Source organism: Mauremys mutica, chromosome 7 (genome assembly GCF_020497125.1).
Source record: "Mauremys mutica isolate MM-2020 ecotype Southern chromosome 7, ASM2049712v1, whole genome shotgun sequence".
Lineage (NCBI taxonomy): Eukaryota > Metazoa > Chordata > Testudines > Geoemydidae > Mauremys > Mauremys mutica.
The window spans coordinates 35,724,687-35,742,512 of NC_059078.1; the positions used below are offsets into that span (position 1 = coordinate 35,724,687).

General features: G+C 45.7%; 1 protein-coding gene across 1 annotated transcript in view; it reads left to right on the forward strand.

Annotated features, from left to right (window-relative positions):
* Positions 1-9,883, forward strand: part of NUP210 (nucleoporin 210) — a 116,310-nt gene extending 106,427 nt beyond the window's left edge. The window contains exons 36-40 of the mRNA XM_045025291.1: positions 63-313; positions 2,489-2,705; positions 3,355-3,450; positions 3,559-3,642; positions 7,726-9,883. Coding sequence (XP_044881226.1) covers positions 63-313; positions 2,489-2,705; positions 3,355-3,450; positions 3,559-3,642; positions 7,726-7,826 — 749 coding nt within the window. The 3' untranslated portion in view covers positions 7,827-9,883. The remainder of the gene's footprint in view (positions 1-62; positions 314-2,488; positions 2,706-3,354; positions 3,451-3,558; positions 3,643-7,725) is intronic.
* Positions 9,884-17,826: the final 7,943 nt, after the last annotated feature.

Consider the following 17,826-nt stretch of genomic DNA (forward strand, 5'->3'; position numbering starts at 1 on the left):
GAGAAAAACCATAAAGAAACACAAGTAAATTAACAAGGGTTGAACTGTTTTCATCTTTATAGGACACTATACCTGTTCCATCACAATGCACAGACTTACTGACAAGCAGCTAAAGCATCTGAGCATGAGCAAAACTGCTCTCCTAGTTACAGCTTCAATCCAGGGCAGCCACTTCTCTGGAGAGCAGATCAGCGCTGAAGTGCCGTTCAATCCAGGGTTTTATGCTGATCAGACTGAAATTCTCTTAAGTAACCATTACACGAGTTCTGATTTGAAAATATTTGGAGCCACTGAAATTCTTGACAAACTGGAGGTAAGTATGTCACGGCAAATTCTCATTACATATTTAAGGCTGTATTGAGCCATTGGGTGCATTTGTGAGCAAGGGGCCAGTGTGTAAACTTCATCACCCTGGGAGTACTTCCAGGAGACAATGTGATTCTCTCATCCCTCTGATGCATAAGGCCCTCCATGCTTTCCCCTTGCTCCAGGGAAGGAGTCATTTATGGCTGGCTTATACCTATAGCAAATTACAACACACACACACCTACTGGCTCAGCGGTGCTGGCCAGTTTGTCCTGGGGACTGATGCCTGCCTGATCTGGGGAATGTTTGCCCTTCTGTGTGGCCAGGCCCAGGGAGCCTATGCAAGTGTGTAAGGAGGGGCTCTTGCTTTCCCATGTGTGGAGGTTGCCATGCAAGTCACAGAATAGCCCATAGTGTAAATATGCATGGCACTTTACAAAAATATAACAAAAGCACACGGTCAGGGTATGTGTACGATGATAGCCCCAGGAGGTGGGGAGTGAATTAATGAGGTGGCTCAGAAGAAATCAAGCAGCTATAATTGGCAGGATTTTTCAACAGAGTAAAACTTTTCTCTGCATAAATCAGAACAAATGGACCTGAGCAAAACATGGGAGGGAGATTTCTCAACCTGGGGTTCACTCAGCACTCCCAGCAGCTGTGCTAGCATGGAGGCTTCCCAGAGCCATTCTCTCTTTCCAGCAGTCCTGCTGCTAAATCTTCCCCTAGGCACCTATGCAAGGGGAGGAGAAAGTGTAGCTGGAATTTAACCCCCTATGTACTGGGGAGCAGTTAGTTCCCCTGCACCTCATCACAACCAGCTGTAACCTGTTGCCCATTGTTATATGTGTGTGGATTGTTAGATCCATTCTTAGTAGCTATTATGAGAGGTCCAAACAGACTTGTTTTGGATGAAAATAAAGTGTCATGTTTGCTAGTTTACCATCTGTCCTGAGACCATGTGCTGCATTTTCTGTGGACTGACTCAATGCTTTGCCATCTCTAACTGCCATGATTCTCTGGTTTTATGTACTGATACATGCATAACCTTTAAAATTCAAAAATGTCTTCTGATAGTACCTGCTGTGGTGTGAACTGCAGATGTTTATAATCTCTCCAGAGGGGAAAGATTAAAACGCTAGTTTTTGTAATTGTGCACATACAGTTGTGTGTATTTTCTCCAGCTAAGTAAACCATATTTGATATATTTTGGGATATCTAATATTTGATTGTTTTTCTTCTCACCCCAGGGACTAAATACAGAAACTCATCATGAAGTTTGAGATCTGATGTTAAAATAATAATAACCTGTGTTCATCAACCTTGCTAAGTTTTGGTTTTTTTAAAAGCATTTTAGTATTTGACTCGTTGTATTGATGTTACCCAACAGTAAAAAGATTAATTTGTAGAAGGATAGGAGGATCTTTTAAGTACTGGAGTCAACGTTAACATTCTTGTGTCTTAGAGATTCCACCAACTTGAGAAGCCGGGATGGGCAGGAATGGTGTCCCTAGCCTCTGTTTGCCAGAAGCTGGGAATAAGTGACAGAATGGATCACTTGATGATTACCTGTTCTATTCATTCCCTCTGGGGCACCTGGCATTGACCACTGTCAGGAGACAGGATACTGGGCTAGATGGACCTTTGGTCTGACCCAGGATGGCTGCTTTTATGTTGAGAATCACATTTCTATGTGGAAATATGCTGTTACATTTATTGTATTGTAAAGTATTATTACAAGTAACCCTGGAGGTTATGCAACAGGTAGGGAGTGAAAACATTTTTCTCTGTTTTCACTTTGTTTCCGAATGGTACAGTTAGTTTTGCTATTTAGTTGATGGTCACTCACATGTTTGTTTCATGCCCTGGCAGGATGATATTGCTTTCATGTGCTACTGTGTGGAGAGTTCACATGCATGCTCTTCTCCAGGCTTGCAAGAGACGGTAGCAAAAGTGGTAGCAGCAATACTGAAACTAAATAGGCAACAGATAGTTGTGCGAGCAGAGAGGGAGAGTGAATCTGAGGAAGTTTGGTGGTATAGCTCTATGGTTACAACATATGCTCCTCTTTGAAGCAAATTTTCCTTCCAAGAGAGTGGTAATTCTTATACATCTCTTTGGCATAGAACCAGGAAAAGAGGGTGTGCACCGTGCTTGTTGGGACAGTATGTTTGTCTTGCAGGTGAAATGTGGGTCACCAATGGTGAAGGCCTTTGAGAAGGAGAAATCGTATGGACTGCCTAGTTATGTAATCTACACTGTTAGTGTATCTGATCCAGGAGTTCCAAGCCAGGGGTCCTTATCAACCATTCTTACCATATCTAGCCCAGTGACTGACCAGTCGATCACTGTTCCGGTGACAGTGATTTATGTAGCTGAGAGAAGCGAGCCAATGAGACGTAAGTGTATCTATCTGTATATTTCATGTGTCAGAATAAATCTCCAACATTCATTAGTGTTCAAGGTGGTGGTGTAGAACTTAGTGTGGCTTAGATTTGAGCCAGGGTAACAGTCAGCTTAAAAAGTTGTCTGATATGTAAGATAAACACTGATATTCTGATAGCAAGGTTTGCATGCAAATGCTTCTTGTGGCTGAAGCTGAACACATTTCCCTTTCTGGGTCAGTCCAATTACTGTCTTTGGAATGTTCCCTCTAATGGCTGCTTGCCCATCCCAGCTGGCATAAATTCCATAATTCTATAGTATCCAACAGTACTTCTTGCTTTAATTTTTACATACTCTCAAACATGGCTTGGCATTTCCAAAACTGATTAGTGGGTTGATGTGGGAACAATGTGTGTGACATTTCAATCTATTTTGAGTTATCACCGACAAGCACATTTTGAACATTATAGTGGAAATTGCCATTGTAATCTAAGTCAGTCATGTTATTTAAACTAATAAAATGTATCATGCACAAATAAATATTCAAAATGAAATAGGAAAAAAAGCTAGGAAAAGAGACCAGTTGTCATTAGAGAGGATTAGAAAGATACAATGCTATTTATAACATCATATGATATCTCTCCTTTTCAATCGGTTCCACAGACGGAGCCAGCTTATTCCAACACTTCCTTGATTCCTATCAAGTAATATTCTTCACGCTTTTTGCACTGCTGGCGGGGACAGCTGTTGTGATCATAGGTAAGGAAGTAAAAAGCTGCAATAATATTTTCCTAACTTTTAAACATTTTAGCTGTGCTTTTAAAAGAATAATTTCCATTCTGAAATGGTTTTGATAATGTCTTTCAGCCTACCATGCAGTTTTCTCCCCAAAAGAACAGAACACTTATCCAGCATTTACCCCAAGGACAACGCCTCAACACAGCTATAACAGTAAGCAGCTGTTACCCAGTTATAAATAAAATTAATTGGTTACCCTAGATATTGCATCTGAATTATTGCAAGGAGGTTGCACTAAGAGAACCCTGTATCCTGAAATAAATTACAAGGCTGGCATCTAAGCACCATACAACTTTTAGTGTTCCAAATTCTGATTTCACACACACCTGTCCTATACTGCTGTGACTCCTTAGGCCTGAGTGGAAATACTTGCACTTTACATTTTTGTGATGGAGACTAGAATCAGGATCATTAAATGGTATTTTGCAAGAAATATTTGGCGGGGGGGGGGCAGAAATAACTGCAGTAGTGGGAAAACTAAGGTCCAGATCCTGCTCCTATGGAATCCAATGACAAAAACTCCCATAGCTCAGTATGTACCTTCTATGGATGTTACTTTGCCTTTTATGTAACATGCACATCAGAAATCTCAGTGTTACACGGGTACATACTTAGGTTTGATCAGAAACATAAGGAAAAATCAGAATTCTTTGACCCTCAGTAGTTGCACTCCTGATTGAGAGAGAAATTTTTAATATCTTGTCTTAGTTACGACCTTTGGAAAATTCCACTAAGAGAGTTTCAGTGAAGTTTCCTGTGCTGTAATGGAGATTTCAGTCCCTCTGTGGCAGAACAGACACACATTTTATTTATTTATTTGGTTGTTTGGTTATTTGTAAAGCAGCCTTGGTGGAAGGAAGGTTAGCCAAAAGAGTGCTCTGGGAGAAAGGATTTAGTAATGCTTCAGGCTCCATTGTTGAAAAGCCCATTGCTGATCGTGGAAGATTCAGGCAAGATCAAGACGCCCAGAAGTTACCATCACCACCAAGTTTGTCAGAAAAGAAAATAAAACGTGGAAAGTAGTGGCATGTTCCCATCTTTAAAAAGGAAAACAATGAGCAGGGAGACTATTTAACTTTAATTTGGAAATCAATCCCAGCATAACTGCGAAATACTCAAAATTCCTATGTTGTTATAATTAGTAAAATGTGCCTAGGGTTTCTTTCCTCCTCCTTGGCATTACATTACCCTTTATTAAAGTCTGAGCAAGGTTCTGCAAGGAATCAGAACTAATTACCTGGATTTCAGTTGTCTTAGTGATCATCTCTACAGTACCTTCTACAATGTTTCATATATTAAATAAATCTTGTGAGGTACAGTAACTCTCCACTTAACGGCCTCTCGCTTAACGTTGTTTCGATCTTACGTCCCTGCTCAATTACAGAACATGCTCCATTTAAAGTTGTGCAGTGCTTTGCTAGAACGTCGCTTGGCTGCTTTGTCCACAGCTGGCAGCGCCCCTAACAGCTCCCCTATGCCCCCCCACAGCACCTCCCGCCTGCCAGCAGACCTCGTGGATCAGCACCTTCCCCCTCCCCCGCTTCCTGCCCACGGCAATCAGCTGGTTTGTGGCATTCAGGAGGGAGGGCGGAGGAGCAAGGACTCAGTGCGCAGGCTCCCCCTCCCTCCCCTGCCTCCTGAATGCTGCAAGCCAGCTGACTGCCGTGGGCAGGAGGCAGAGGAAGGAATGGGGGGGAGCAAGGACGCGGCGTGTGGAGTAAATGAGGATGCGGGGGGAAGAAGAGGCGGATTAAGGGTGGTGGCTTGGGGGAAGGAGTGGAATGGGCAGGCTGAGGGTTGAGCTCCTCACCCCTGGTGCTTGCAGAGTAGGGGAAGCTGCTGCTGCTGCGCACCGTGCTTCTCCTAGCCTGCAACACCTTCAGCTTCCTTGCCTGCCTCGTTGTCTCCAGTGCCAGTGGGCTGTGCCTGTGTGGGGTAAGGCAGGGGCACCTCCCAACTATAGTACTGTACTGCAGTGGTCCTCAACCTTTTCGTCTGGCAGGCGCCACTGCGGCGGTGGAGCACCCACCAAAATGCCACCAAATTTCGGCGGTATTTCGGCAGCAACGCCTCTCGATGACGTCACTTGTCAACAGCAAGTGATGTCATCGAGAGGCGTCCCCACCGAAATTTGGGAGTGACGCCTCTCGATGACGTCACTTGTCGACAGCAAGTGACGTCATCGAGAGGTGTCCCCACCGAAATTCGGGGGCGACACCTCTCAATGACGTCACTTGTCGGCGACAAGCATCACCATCGAGAGGCGTCCCCACCGAAATGCCGCTGAAATTCGGCAGCATTTCAGTGGGTGCTCTCCCGGGGGCCAGGATGCGGGCACATTAAGATGCCCCCACGGGCGCCATGGGCACCACGCTGGGGACCACTGCTGTACTGTATGGCAAAAAAAAAAAAAATTCCCTGGAACCTAACCCCCCCATTTACATTCATTCTTATGGAGAAATTGGATTCGCTTAACATCATTTCACTTAAAGTTGCATTTTTCAGGAACATAACTACAACGTTAAGTGAGGAGTTACTATATCCAGCTCACCGCACAGGGAAACTTCCATCTTCTGCATAGTCTACATAGAACAGAGAAGGAAACTTCTTTGCCTTCAATTACAGTGAAAGTCCCAGTGTTAGATCCCTGGGAACAGAGTGCAGAAGGGCTGGAAGCTTCACTGGCTACAAAAAATTGCTGAAAAAAATGGAAGATCTTATCTGATCTGGGATGAAGGAAGTGATTAAGAAAGCCAGGTGCAAGGAAAACTGGATGAGCCTTTCACTTGCTTTTCCTAGTCTCCTGCTTTCCCATACCACTGAAAATCTAAGGAAAAAAAGAATTGCCCCAAGCATCATTAAACTACACCGGGGTCAGAGAACAGAAGGTAACATACAGGGAATAAAATTACCAAACTTCCAAAGAAATTCTTACTCCCACACCTGCAGGACCTCCCATTTTGCCTTGTTTCTTTTTTCCCCTTGGCCAGAAAAAGCAAGTATTTAAACCTCTGAGTTAACGAATTCAGACTTGATAGAACAACTATTCTGTTGATGCTGTTAGGGCCAGAGCTCCCACTACTGCACATTCAGACTTATCCAAAAATCGAGGCCTCAGGTGCCAAAGTGCTGTTTATTCTGTTTGGACAAAGCAGAAAGTAGCTAAAACCACTACAGCTGGGTGACATTTTTGTACCTAAATCTTTTCTTGACGTGTGCCTGGTTTGGAGTTTGCAAAGAGTTCAATTTTACTACAATTTGAAATTATTTGGGAGGAAATAGATCTAGCTGTCAAGAGACTTGTATTCTAATGTTTCTGACACAGACTTGCTGTGTGAATTGAATGCAACTATGCACCTTAAGTTCCCCTATTAAATAGTGATACAGAGATTTACCTACTTCCAATAGAGGTCTAAATTTGCTTGTAACATGTTAAGGTGAGTCATTGGTTGAAGCGAGAAGAGAATTCACAAACCCCTCACTCCCACTGAGCAGGATTAGTTTTGCAGACCCCACCACATACTCATCCTCTTCTTTTGCTTTTTGCACCATTGTTCAATATCTTTGTTTTCCTTTCAGTGACTTTTTCTGTGAATTTGAGTTTCCAGGTACCTGCCCATGACAAATGTTCAGTTTCTTGAACTGCCATGGAGAATCAAAACATCAGGTGGTCAATAACCACATAAACTTAATTATTGAAAAAAACCACATTAACTTTCACAAAAAAAACAAATCAATCAATTTCACACCGTCCTACAAAGGAGTCACTGAATACCTATTACAATGTAGGACCCTGAGCCAGCAACGCACATAAGTACATGAATAATCCAATTTACTTCAGTTGGTAATACTTGCTTATAGTTAGGCACATGCTTGAGTATTTTGCTGAACTGGAGCCTCACTTCATATGAATGGCTTTTGGGTATTCGGAGTGAGATAAAACAAACCCAGATTATTACTTACTGTCGTTATTATTTACTGAAATGAAATAAATGGGTGGGCCTCAGGGGTTTTATCAATGCATTAATTCATGTTGCTTGTGAGAAGAAATACAGAAGTTCCATCATCTTCATTTGATTAAAATGTACCTGAAAATATAAAGGTGGAGCTTTATTTTCAGTGAGTCCTTAGACTCCCTTCCAGTGTTAATCCAATCTAAGAGTAGCTGTTGGTTTTTTACTCCCTCGCTCCCCCGCCCTTAATATGATTGTTTCCTCTTTTTCTCCACGACTGTAGGTTTTTCTGTTTCATCTGCAACTTCTCTCAGTCCTTCGTACTCAGATAGAAAAAACAGTCCTCCCTCCAGGCTATGGAGTACAGGTTATGCTTCACATTAAAGAAAGACTACAGGACTCATCTGCACAAGGACATATACTTGGGTTGGAAGAAAAGTCAATGCTTTTACTAATAGCAAAATCATTTCACTTTGGAAAATTCTCAGCTAGGCTTAAAAACTTTCAAATGCCAGTGTAATGCAAGTCATCTTAAAAATGCAGTGTAATATACTGTGCAACACCTTTTTTTAATGCATAATGCTCTTTAAATTTTTAAGGGGATGCTTTCAATCCTATAAAATCCATTCCTGTGTCTTTTATGTTATGTTCAGTTGACAAAGATGACTGGACAATTAGCTATCTTTGTGCTAAGCTAGCTTTCCTGCAAGTGTCACGCAATTAGAAGGTACACTTAGAAGAAAGTGGTTAAGTATTACGGTCTTTTTTTTATTTGCTTCCTGTGGAAATTAACTTTCTTTTAACATGGTTTTCAAAGAAGGGAAATAGTAAAACAGGTAAAATGTGAGCCAAAAATGTGAAGGAGTCTGTGTTTCAAAGGATTAACGTTTTCTTTGGGCTCCAGTATTATCATCATGAGTCTCAGGAATGTATTGCACTGATAAGTGTTCTTATATTTTAGCCTTACAATGTGATGTATCTTCATTAGTTGCCAGTTTAAAAATAGGAAATGCTGTAATAACTGTGAATAGATTAGTCTGTTTTCTTTATTTTTTACAGAAAATTATAAATATGGCTCCCCATAAGTACAATTGCAGTATATTTATGGTTACTGTACTCTCCTGCGCTTGAATGACCGAGAATGCTAAAAAGCATGTGCCTTTCTCGAGTAACCATAATTTATGAATGAAGATTTCTAGAACTGTTACAGAGGAGTATGCAGATCTTTTTGAGTGAAGGCAGTTATTTTTGGCTTTCTATTTGTTAATACAAACATGACGAACAGTGTATTTTATTGATTGATTTAGATAGAACTATAGGTACCTCAGCAGACACTGAGCCTCCATGCATCACCACTGCCCCAGTTACTGCATTGTGAACTAAGTGGCACGTTATATGATAAAAACGAAGTATGAATGTCAGTTAGCTTAACCTGTTTGTCTCTGGTACAATATGGGCACCCTAAAAATGTTGACTTTTATTACTAGCTATTAATGGTGTGTACAAGCAGGGCATAGTATAATTAATATTTTACTTAATAGTAAAAAAGAGTGCTTACTGTATATCAGCTACGTGTAATAAAATAAGTGTATGCAGCATATTGCATAGGTAGTAAACTATTTCAGTTTTTGTTCTGTTTTTTTTAAGTTTTGATTGGCTAGAACAGGCCCATATGACTCAAACTGCATTATTCTCTCTCTCTCACACACACACACAAAATCAGAATCTACTTTACTTTAAACTAGGAGGTAGATCACTGCACATGCTCAGAGATGCTGAGCTTTTCAGAAGTCTGCCAACAAAGTACATACGAGTGAGATTTTTACACATTTATTTTAAAACATGAGAAGAGAGTGGTTTTCAAGCCATGGCTTTAAAATATTGCTCCTAGGAGGGAAAAATTACCTCCGTTGTGGTATATTAAATCCTCCGATGATTAAAATTGAAATATTGGTCATTTTCTTTCAGCCTGTGGGCTTTGTTTTCAAGCTTTGTTTACATATATGTAATACTGTCAGAGGGGCAACTGTGAATAATTTCCTTAGTTGTGAATTGTCAAAAAACAAGAAGTAGTTGTTCAGTGAAGGTGATCTGTTATAAGGAACATAATATTGTGTCATTACAGTGTGAGCCAGTAAAACATTGAGCTCTTCTTGTGAGAAATACGTGAAATATGCAAGATTTATACGGGCAAATATTCGAAAGACATGAATGTATATCCAGACAAATTCGGTGGCATGTAGGTTTTTTTACATGGTACTACTGGAAAATGCCACATTGTTCAATAGTATTCCTTTGTGGGATTTTGTGTAATTTATTTACTAGTGCTTGAGAAATACAGATGTGCCTTACATGCTGGTGTTCCTTAAAATTGACAGTTTGAATGTAAATATGACCGTTTATACTTGTTTTATTTAATAAAGCTTTATAAGATTCCTTAACGTAGTGTTGCTGGCCATTTTTATGTCCTGGCTGCTTAATAGCTAAAATTACATTACAAACTGTTTGCCTCTTGTTATCCATATCCCATGCTATACCTTTGTTGTCATGTTGCAAGGTGACTGTAAACTTGTCATGTTTATTGGCTCTAATGATTAACGGGCATATCAAATTTGCTTACAGTGAAAGTAAAACACTGTTGTTTTTTTCTCATGGTCAGTCCTGAAAACTCACAATAGGATTTGACAGTCAAGACAGGCTCTTCTCTGCTTACCCATCACCACCACCACAAAGAAAGATTCTGCACACCAGGTTATGCCCTTAGTGATACCTGTGCAATTCCATTGTCTCCAAACTATGCCCCTCAATTACACTGGTACAATTGCTTTTACTTTTATTATAACTAGTGTAATTTATGGCATAATTTGGAGACAGTAGGGTTATGCAAGTGCCACTGAAAGTGTAACTTGCCCTAAAGGATTTTACAGGTGGTATGAGAAAAATAATCTATCTTGACTGTCCAAACCAAGAGTAAGTGTGTAAATTTACCAATTGAAGGTTTTTTTTTTTTAAAAAAAAATCTTTTACTTGTAAACTGAGCAAATTTGACATGGAATGACTGAAATACAGGTAAGCTGGAACCCCGGGATGCCATTTTTACTAAGGCACTTTGCAGAGTTGAACTGCTCTGTAAAGAAGATAACCAAATGTTTTGCTTTATTCTATAGTTAAGCCCCTGAACAGCAGTGTTAAATGCAAGTTAGTGGCTGTCACCTACACTTTATATCTTGCAGCTGATTTCTTCTGATATATCCAGCTGAGGTGTCCAGATTCAGGACACCTTTGATTCTTCGAGTGCTTGTTCACGTCCATTCCACAGTAGGTGTGTGCGCATCGCGTGTACGAGCATTGGAAACTTTTCCCTTAGCAGTACCCATCGGGCGGGTGGGGCCCCCGCCTGAGCGGCACCACTGCGCCGTGCATATATACCCCCACTGGCCCGACCCCCTCCAATTCCTTCTTACCGCCTGTGACAGCATTGGAACAACCTCTTGCTCTCGTATGAGAAGCAATCCCTTAGCTTTAGAGTACTTAGCTGCTGTCAGTTCGTTAACATTCTATTGTTGTGGACACTTGATAGATTAGGTGCTTGGAGGCTTCCAGCACCCGCCCTGGGCTGTGGGGCATGCCACAGGCCCACAGGTTTAAAGCTTGCGCCACGTGCCGCAAGCCTATGCCGGTTAGTGACCCCCACGACTCCTGTCTACGTAGCCTGGGGGAAGCACACCAAACAGAGGTGTAAAATTTGCAAGGCGTTTAAGCCTAGAACAAAGAAAGAGAGAGACTTTCGCTTGAAGCAGTTGTTGATGAAGGCAGCACTGCAGCCATCAGACCCGGAACGCCTGATGCCGGCTCCAGCCTCCTTGGTGCGGAGTGCCCCGGAGTCGTCAAGAGACCCAGTGCCAGACAAGCACCGCAAGCCGTTGGCCCCGGAGAAAAGTAGGCCCCAGCACCACTCATCCTCCCCGGTGCGGCCCAAGGCCAAACCAGAAGAAGGGCACGGACGTTCCCCGCAAAGGAGACCAGCACCATCTAAGGGCCTGGACACCGGAAGGAGCGGGATGGACATTGTACTGGCACTGGCGCAACAAGTCCCTCTGAGTCCAGTCATGAGTGAACTCAGTGAGGACAACAGGCTCGAGGGAGTAATGGATCACCCCTCCACACCTGACACCTTTGAGGCGGCAAAGGACCTCATTGGGTTGGTGGTGAGCCCTCTCCTGATCAGGGAGAAGCTTCCGGCACCCGGGCCCACGATGCCATCAAGGGGAAAGCCAGCAATGGTGTGCCGTTCGAGATTACCGTCCTGACATCGCTCCCGGCATTAGTTCCGGTCGAGCATCGAGTCTGCGGACTCTCAGTTACCCCTGACGCAGAAAGAAGCCTTGGTACCGGTGGTGAGTCAGCACACAGAGTTAGTGGAAGGGACCCGACGCTCTCTGACACCCTCCAGGGACTGTCACCAGGAGAAGGTGAGCCGACCATCACTAAAGGCTTCTGAAAGTCACTGGTCCCAGTCCCACGAGCAGTGGAACCGTTCCCGATGGGCAAGAAGCTGCTTGTCGACCTCCCGCTGGCACAGATCGATGGCACTGCCGTGGCCTTCACGCTTGGCGTTGCCAGAATCTGGCACAGTTACCCACACCGGGCACCAGGCAGCAGAGAACACCTGGATGGATGGCAACCCCAGTGGGGACCCCCAGCACACTGGCCCTTCTGCACCCCCTGGGCCTACCACTAGCGGCAAGGGGCTCCCTCCAGGGCCAGCTACTCGGTGCACCGGTCCTGGTCCCCACACCGACGCTCCTCCATGCCGGAAGCTATGGCATCCAGACCGTCTGCACCGTTGCTGGGCGAGAGACTGGAGAAACCAGCACCGAGTCCGGTGCCGCCCCAGGGTCAGCTATCCGGGCCCGAGATGGAAGCCCCTCCTTCGGGGGAGGGAGACCAAGAGGACCAGCAGGAGGAAGCGGAGCAGCTGCTGATCTCCTCGTCATCCCTGGATGAAACGGTGGCAGGCACAGCGGTATCAGGCCTCCACCAATAGACCACAGAGCCCACCAAAAGCTACTTTGTAAGATTGCTCATAACTTAGGGTTACAGGCCGAGGAGATGGTGGAGCAGGAGGGACCCCATGGTGGATATCCTGAGCCCAGAAGGTCCATCCAGAATAGTGCTTCCACTTACTAAGACCATACAGTCGAACTATCAGACTATATGGCAGACCCCGGCCTCCAGCGCCCCAACAGCCAAAGGTGTGGAACGCAAGTACTTCGCCCCATCAAAGGGGTACAACTTCTTGTTTTGCCACCCAAGCCCATGTTCTCTCGTAGTCTCAGCGGTAAACGAGAAAGAGCCCCATTGGCAGCAGGCCCCGGCCCCTAAGGCCAAGGAAGTGATGCACATGGATCTGTTTGGCAGGAAGGTGTATTCCTCAGTGGGCCTCTAGTTGAGGACTGCTAACCAACAGGCCATCCTCAACAGACATAACTTCAACTCTTGGGCAGCAGTGGGGAAGTTTAAGGACAGCCTCCCGCAGAGTTCCCAACAGGAGTTTACAGCACTGGTGGACAAAGGCAAGGCCGTAGCGAAGACCTCTCTCTAGGCGTCAGTTCTCCTTCCTGCCTACCCTCCATCCCCCTTCCCTGTCCCTCTTCAGGGACCTTTCTCACGATCACCTCCTGGAAAACAAGGTTTGCACACTCCTGGAGGCAGGGGCGGTACAGCTGGTACCAAAGAACCTAAGAGGGAAAGGGTTCTACTCCCGCTACTTCCTCATTCCCAAGGCCAAAGGAGGCCTTCCTCCCATTCTGGACCTGTGCAGGCTCAACAAGTTCGTCGTCAAAGCCCAGTTCTGCGTGGTCTCTCTGGGCACTATCATCCCTTCCCTGGATCCGGGGGACTGGTACGCTGCCCTCGACAGGGTATCCACTCAGCTCAGCGCCAATTCCTGCGCTTCACTGTGAACCAAGAATATTACCAGTTCATGGGTTCTCCTGTTTGGCCCAGCTACAGCCCCACAGGCATGGCGGTGGTGGCGGCCTTCTTATGGCAGCACAGGATTCGAGTTTACCCATACCTTGACAACCGGCTCCTGGCAGGCCAGTCCGAAGAGGAGGTTGGGTCCCACGTGCAAGTGGCCTTGAGACTATTCCGCACGCTGGGGCTCCTGGTCAACGTCCCAAGTCCACCCTCAGTCCAACGCAGAGAGTGGAATTCATAGGGGCGGTCCTAGATGCAGTACAGGCAAAGGTGAGCCTCCCAGTATCACGATTCTTGGCCATCCAGCAAGCAGTGAACTCCCTGTGCCAGTTTCCCACTACACAGGCCAGATGCTGCCTGAGGCTGCTGGGCCACATGGCAGCATGCACGCATGTGGTCAAGCATGCCAGACTGAAACTCAGGATGTTGCAAGCTTGGCTCGCTCATGTGTACCACCCTGGCAGGGACCCCCTGGACTTGATAGTGACAGCCCCGGGGGACATATTAGACTCCCTGCGGTGGTGGCTGTCCCAGACCATGGTTTGCGAAGGCATCTCCTTTGCTGCACAACAGCCGGACCTGATGCTTGTGACGGACGCGTCAGACCTCGGATGGGGTGCTCACTTAGGAGGACTCAGGGCTTGTGGTCGGGAGCAGAGCGGTCACTCCGTATCAATGTGAAGGAACTCAGAGCGGTTCGTTTAGCCTGCCAGACCTTTCACGCCACTTTGAGTGGTCACAGCATGACAGTTCTGACCAACAACACAACCACAGTGTTTTACATAAACAAGCAGGGTGGAGCCCGCTCCTTGCCGCTCTGCCACGAGGCTCTCCTCCTCTGGAACTTCTGCATAGCCAACGCCATTCACCTCGAGGCGTCACATCTCCTGGGGGTGCGGAACAAACTAGCGGACCACCTCAGCAGGTCGTACCACATGCACGAGTGGACACTCAGAGCAGATATGGTTTATTCGTTCTTCTGCAAGTGGGGGTTTCCCCAGGTAGACCTGTTTGCCGCCAGGGGCAATGCACAGTGCCCGCAGTTCTGCTCGTTCCAGGGCCACAGCCCGGGCTCAATAGCAGATGTGTTCACGATCCCGTGGGGAGGGGAATTAAAATACGCCTTCCCCCCGCTTCCTCTGGTGCACAAGGTCCTGCTCAAGGTGCGCAGGGACGGGGCGGTGGTCATCCTCATTGCCCTGGCCTGGCCCTGCCAGCACTGGTTCACCATGCTCCTGGAGCTATCGGTGGAAGCCCCAGTAACCCTGCCCCTACACCGGGATCTTATTACGCAGGACAGAGGGCGGCTCCTCCACCCCGACCTGCAATCACTGCATCTGATGGTGTGGAAGCTCTGTGACTGAATGCTTTGGAGAGCCAGTGTGCCCTCCCTGTGCATTAGGTTCTACTTGGTAGTAGGAAGCCCTCTACCAGGGCAACTTACCTGGCCAAGTAGAAAATGTTCTCGAGCTGGTGTGGGTCCCAGTAGGTCCAGCTACACCAGGCTCCAGTGCCCACCATTCTAGAGTATCTACTGCACCTCAAGCAGCAGGGGCTGGCCCCGTCCTTGATCAGGGTGCATCTGGCAGCCATCTGTGCCTTCCACCCATGGTTTTCAGGGGGCTCAGTGTTCTCCTACCCAATGGTGGGGCAGTTCCTTAAAGGACTGGAAAGGGTATTCCCCTACTCATGCCCCCCAGTCCCTCCATGGAATCTCAAATTAGTCCTTTCTAAGATGACGGGGCTCCCATTTGAGCCCCTTGCTACCTGCTCCCTCCTCCACCTTTCCTGGAAGGTGGAATTACCTCGGCCAGAACGCTGTCTGAGCAGAGGGCACTCATCTTGGAGCCGCCATATACAGTATTTCATAAAGACAAGGTGCAGCTCTGCCCACGCCCTAAGTTCCTCCCAGAGGTGGTCTCACAATTCCATCTAGGCCAGGACATTTGTCTGCCGGTGTTTTTTCAAAAACCCCATGCAGACCCGAGTCACAGCAGTCTGCACCCCCTGGATGTCCGCCAAGCATTGGCGTTATACTTGGAACGAACCAAACCCTTTCGTGAATACACGCAGCTGTTCGTGGCGGAAAGGATGAGAGGCCTCCTGGTGTTGGCACAGCGAATCTCCTCCTGGATTACGGACTGCATTCAGGCATGTTATGACCTCACAGGTGTTCCAGCCCCAGCGGTCATGGCCCACTCGGCCAGGGCACAAGCAGCTTCAGTGGCTTTCCTGGCTCAGGTGCCAGTCCAGGAGATCTGCAAAGCAGCCACCTGGTTGTCAATGCATACCTTTACAACCCACTACGTGGTCAACCAGCAAGCCCGAGAGGACGCAGCGGTTGGCGTGGCGGTCCTCCAATCAATTGCTCTGTGACTCCTACCCTCCTCCGAATGTAAGTAGTACATCATCAAGTAGTAGCTGAACCGACGAGGGGGGATGCCATTTTAGATTTGGTTTTGGTGAGTAGTGAGGACCTTGTTGAGGAAATGGTTGTAGGGGACAACCTTGGCTCGAGTGATCATGAGCTAATTCGGTTCAAAATAAATGGAAGGATAAACAAAATTGCATCTGAGACTAAGGTTTATGATTTCAAAAGGGTTAACTTAATTTAGTAAAGGCGACTAGTTAGGGAAGTGGATTGGACTAACGTATTTAGGGATCTAAAGGCGGAAGACGCCTGGGATTATTTCAGGTTGAAGTTGCAGGAGCTGTCAGAGGCCTGTATCCCGAGAAAGGGAAAACGGTCCTTAGGTAGCAGTTTTAGACCGAGCTGGATGAGCAAGCGTCTCAGAGGGGTGATTAAGAAAAAACAGAAAGCGTACAAGGAGTGGAAGATGGGAGGGATCAGCAAAGAAACCTACCTTATTGAGGTCAGAGGGTGTAGGGATGCAGTGAGACAGGCCAAAAGCCGGATAGAGATGGACCTTGCGAAGGGAATTAAAACCAATAGTAAAAGGTTTTTTAGCCATATAAATAGGAAGAAAACCAAGAAAGAAGAAGTGGGACCGCTTAAAACTGTAAACGGAGTGGAGATTAAGGATAAGCTAGGCATGGTACAATATCTAAACGAATATTTTGCCTCGGTCTTTAATGAGGCTAATGAAGGGCTTAGGAATAGTGGCAGAGTGACTGATGGGAATGAAGGTGCGGGGTTGGAAATTACAGTATCCGAGGTAGAAGCCAAACTTGAACAGCTTAACGGTAGTAAATCAGGCGGCCCGGATAATCTTCATCCTAGAATATTAAAGGAATTGGCGAGTGAAATTGCAAGCCCATTAGCGATAATTTTTAACGAATCTCTAAACTCGGGGGTTGTACCATTTGTACCATTTAGCTAATATAGTTCCTATTTTCAAGAAGGGGAAAAAAAGTGACCCAGGTAACTACAGGCCTGTTAGTTTAACATCTGTAGTATGCAAAGTCATGGAAAAAATATTAAAGGAGAGAGTAGTTACGGACCTTGAGGTCAATGGCAATTGGGACAAATTACAACATGGTTTTACGAAAGGTAGATCGTGCCAAACCAACCTGATCTCCTTCTTTGAGAAAGTAACAGATTTTTTAGACAAGGGAAATGCGGTGGATCTAATATATCTTGATTTCAGTAAGGCGTTTGATACGGTACCGCATGAAGAATTACTGGTTAAATTGGAAAAGATGGGGATCGAAATGAAAATCCAGAGGTGGATAAGGAACTGGTTAAAGGGGAGACTGCAGCGGGTCGTATTGAAAGGTGATCTGTCAGGTTGGAGGGAGGTTACCAGTGGAGTTCCTCAAGGTTCGGTTTTGGGTCCGATCTTATTCAATCTATTTATCACTGACCTTGGAACCAAAAGTAGGAGTGGGCTGATAAAGTTTGCGGATGACACGAAGTTGGGAGGTATTGCCAATTCGGAGAAGGATCGGGATATCCTCCAGGGAGATTTGGATGACCTTGTAAACTGGAGTATTAGTAATAGGATGAAATTCAATAGTGAGAAGTGTAAGGTTATGCATTTAGGGATGACTAACAGGAATTTTAGTTATAAGCTGGGGACGCACCAGTTGGAAGTAACGGAAGAGGAGAAGGACCTCGGAGTCCTGGTTGATCGCAGGATGACTATGAGTCGGCAATGTGATGTGGCCGTTAAAAAAGCTAATGCGGTTTTGGGATGCATTAGGCGAGATATTTCTAGTAGAGATAAGGAGGTGCTAGTCCCGTTATACAAGGCGTTGGTGAGACCTCATTTGGAGTACTGTGTGCAGTTTTGGTCTCCCATGTTTAAGAAGGATGAATTCAAACTGGAACGGGTACAAAGAAGGGCCACTAGAATGATCCGAGGAATGGAAAGCCTGTCGTATGAAAGGAGACTTGAGGAGCTCGGTTTGTTTTCCTTAACCAAAAGAAGGTTGAGAGGAG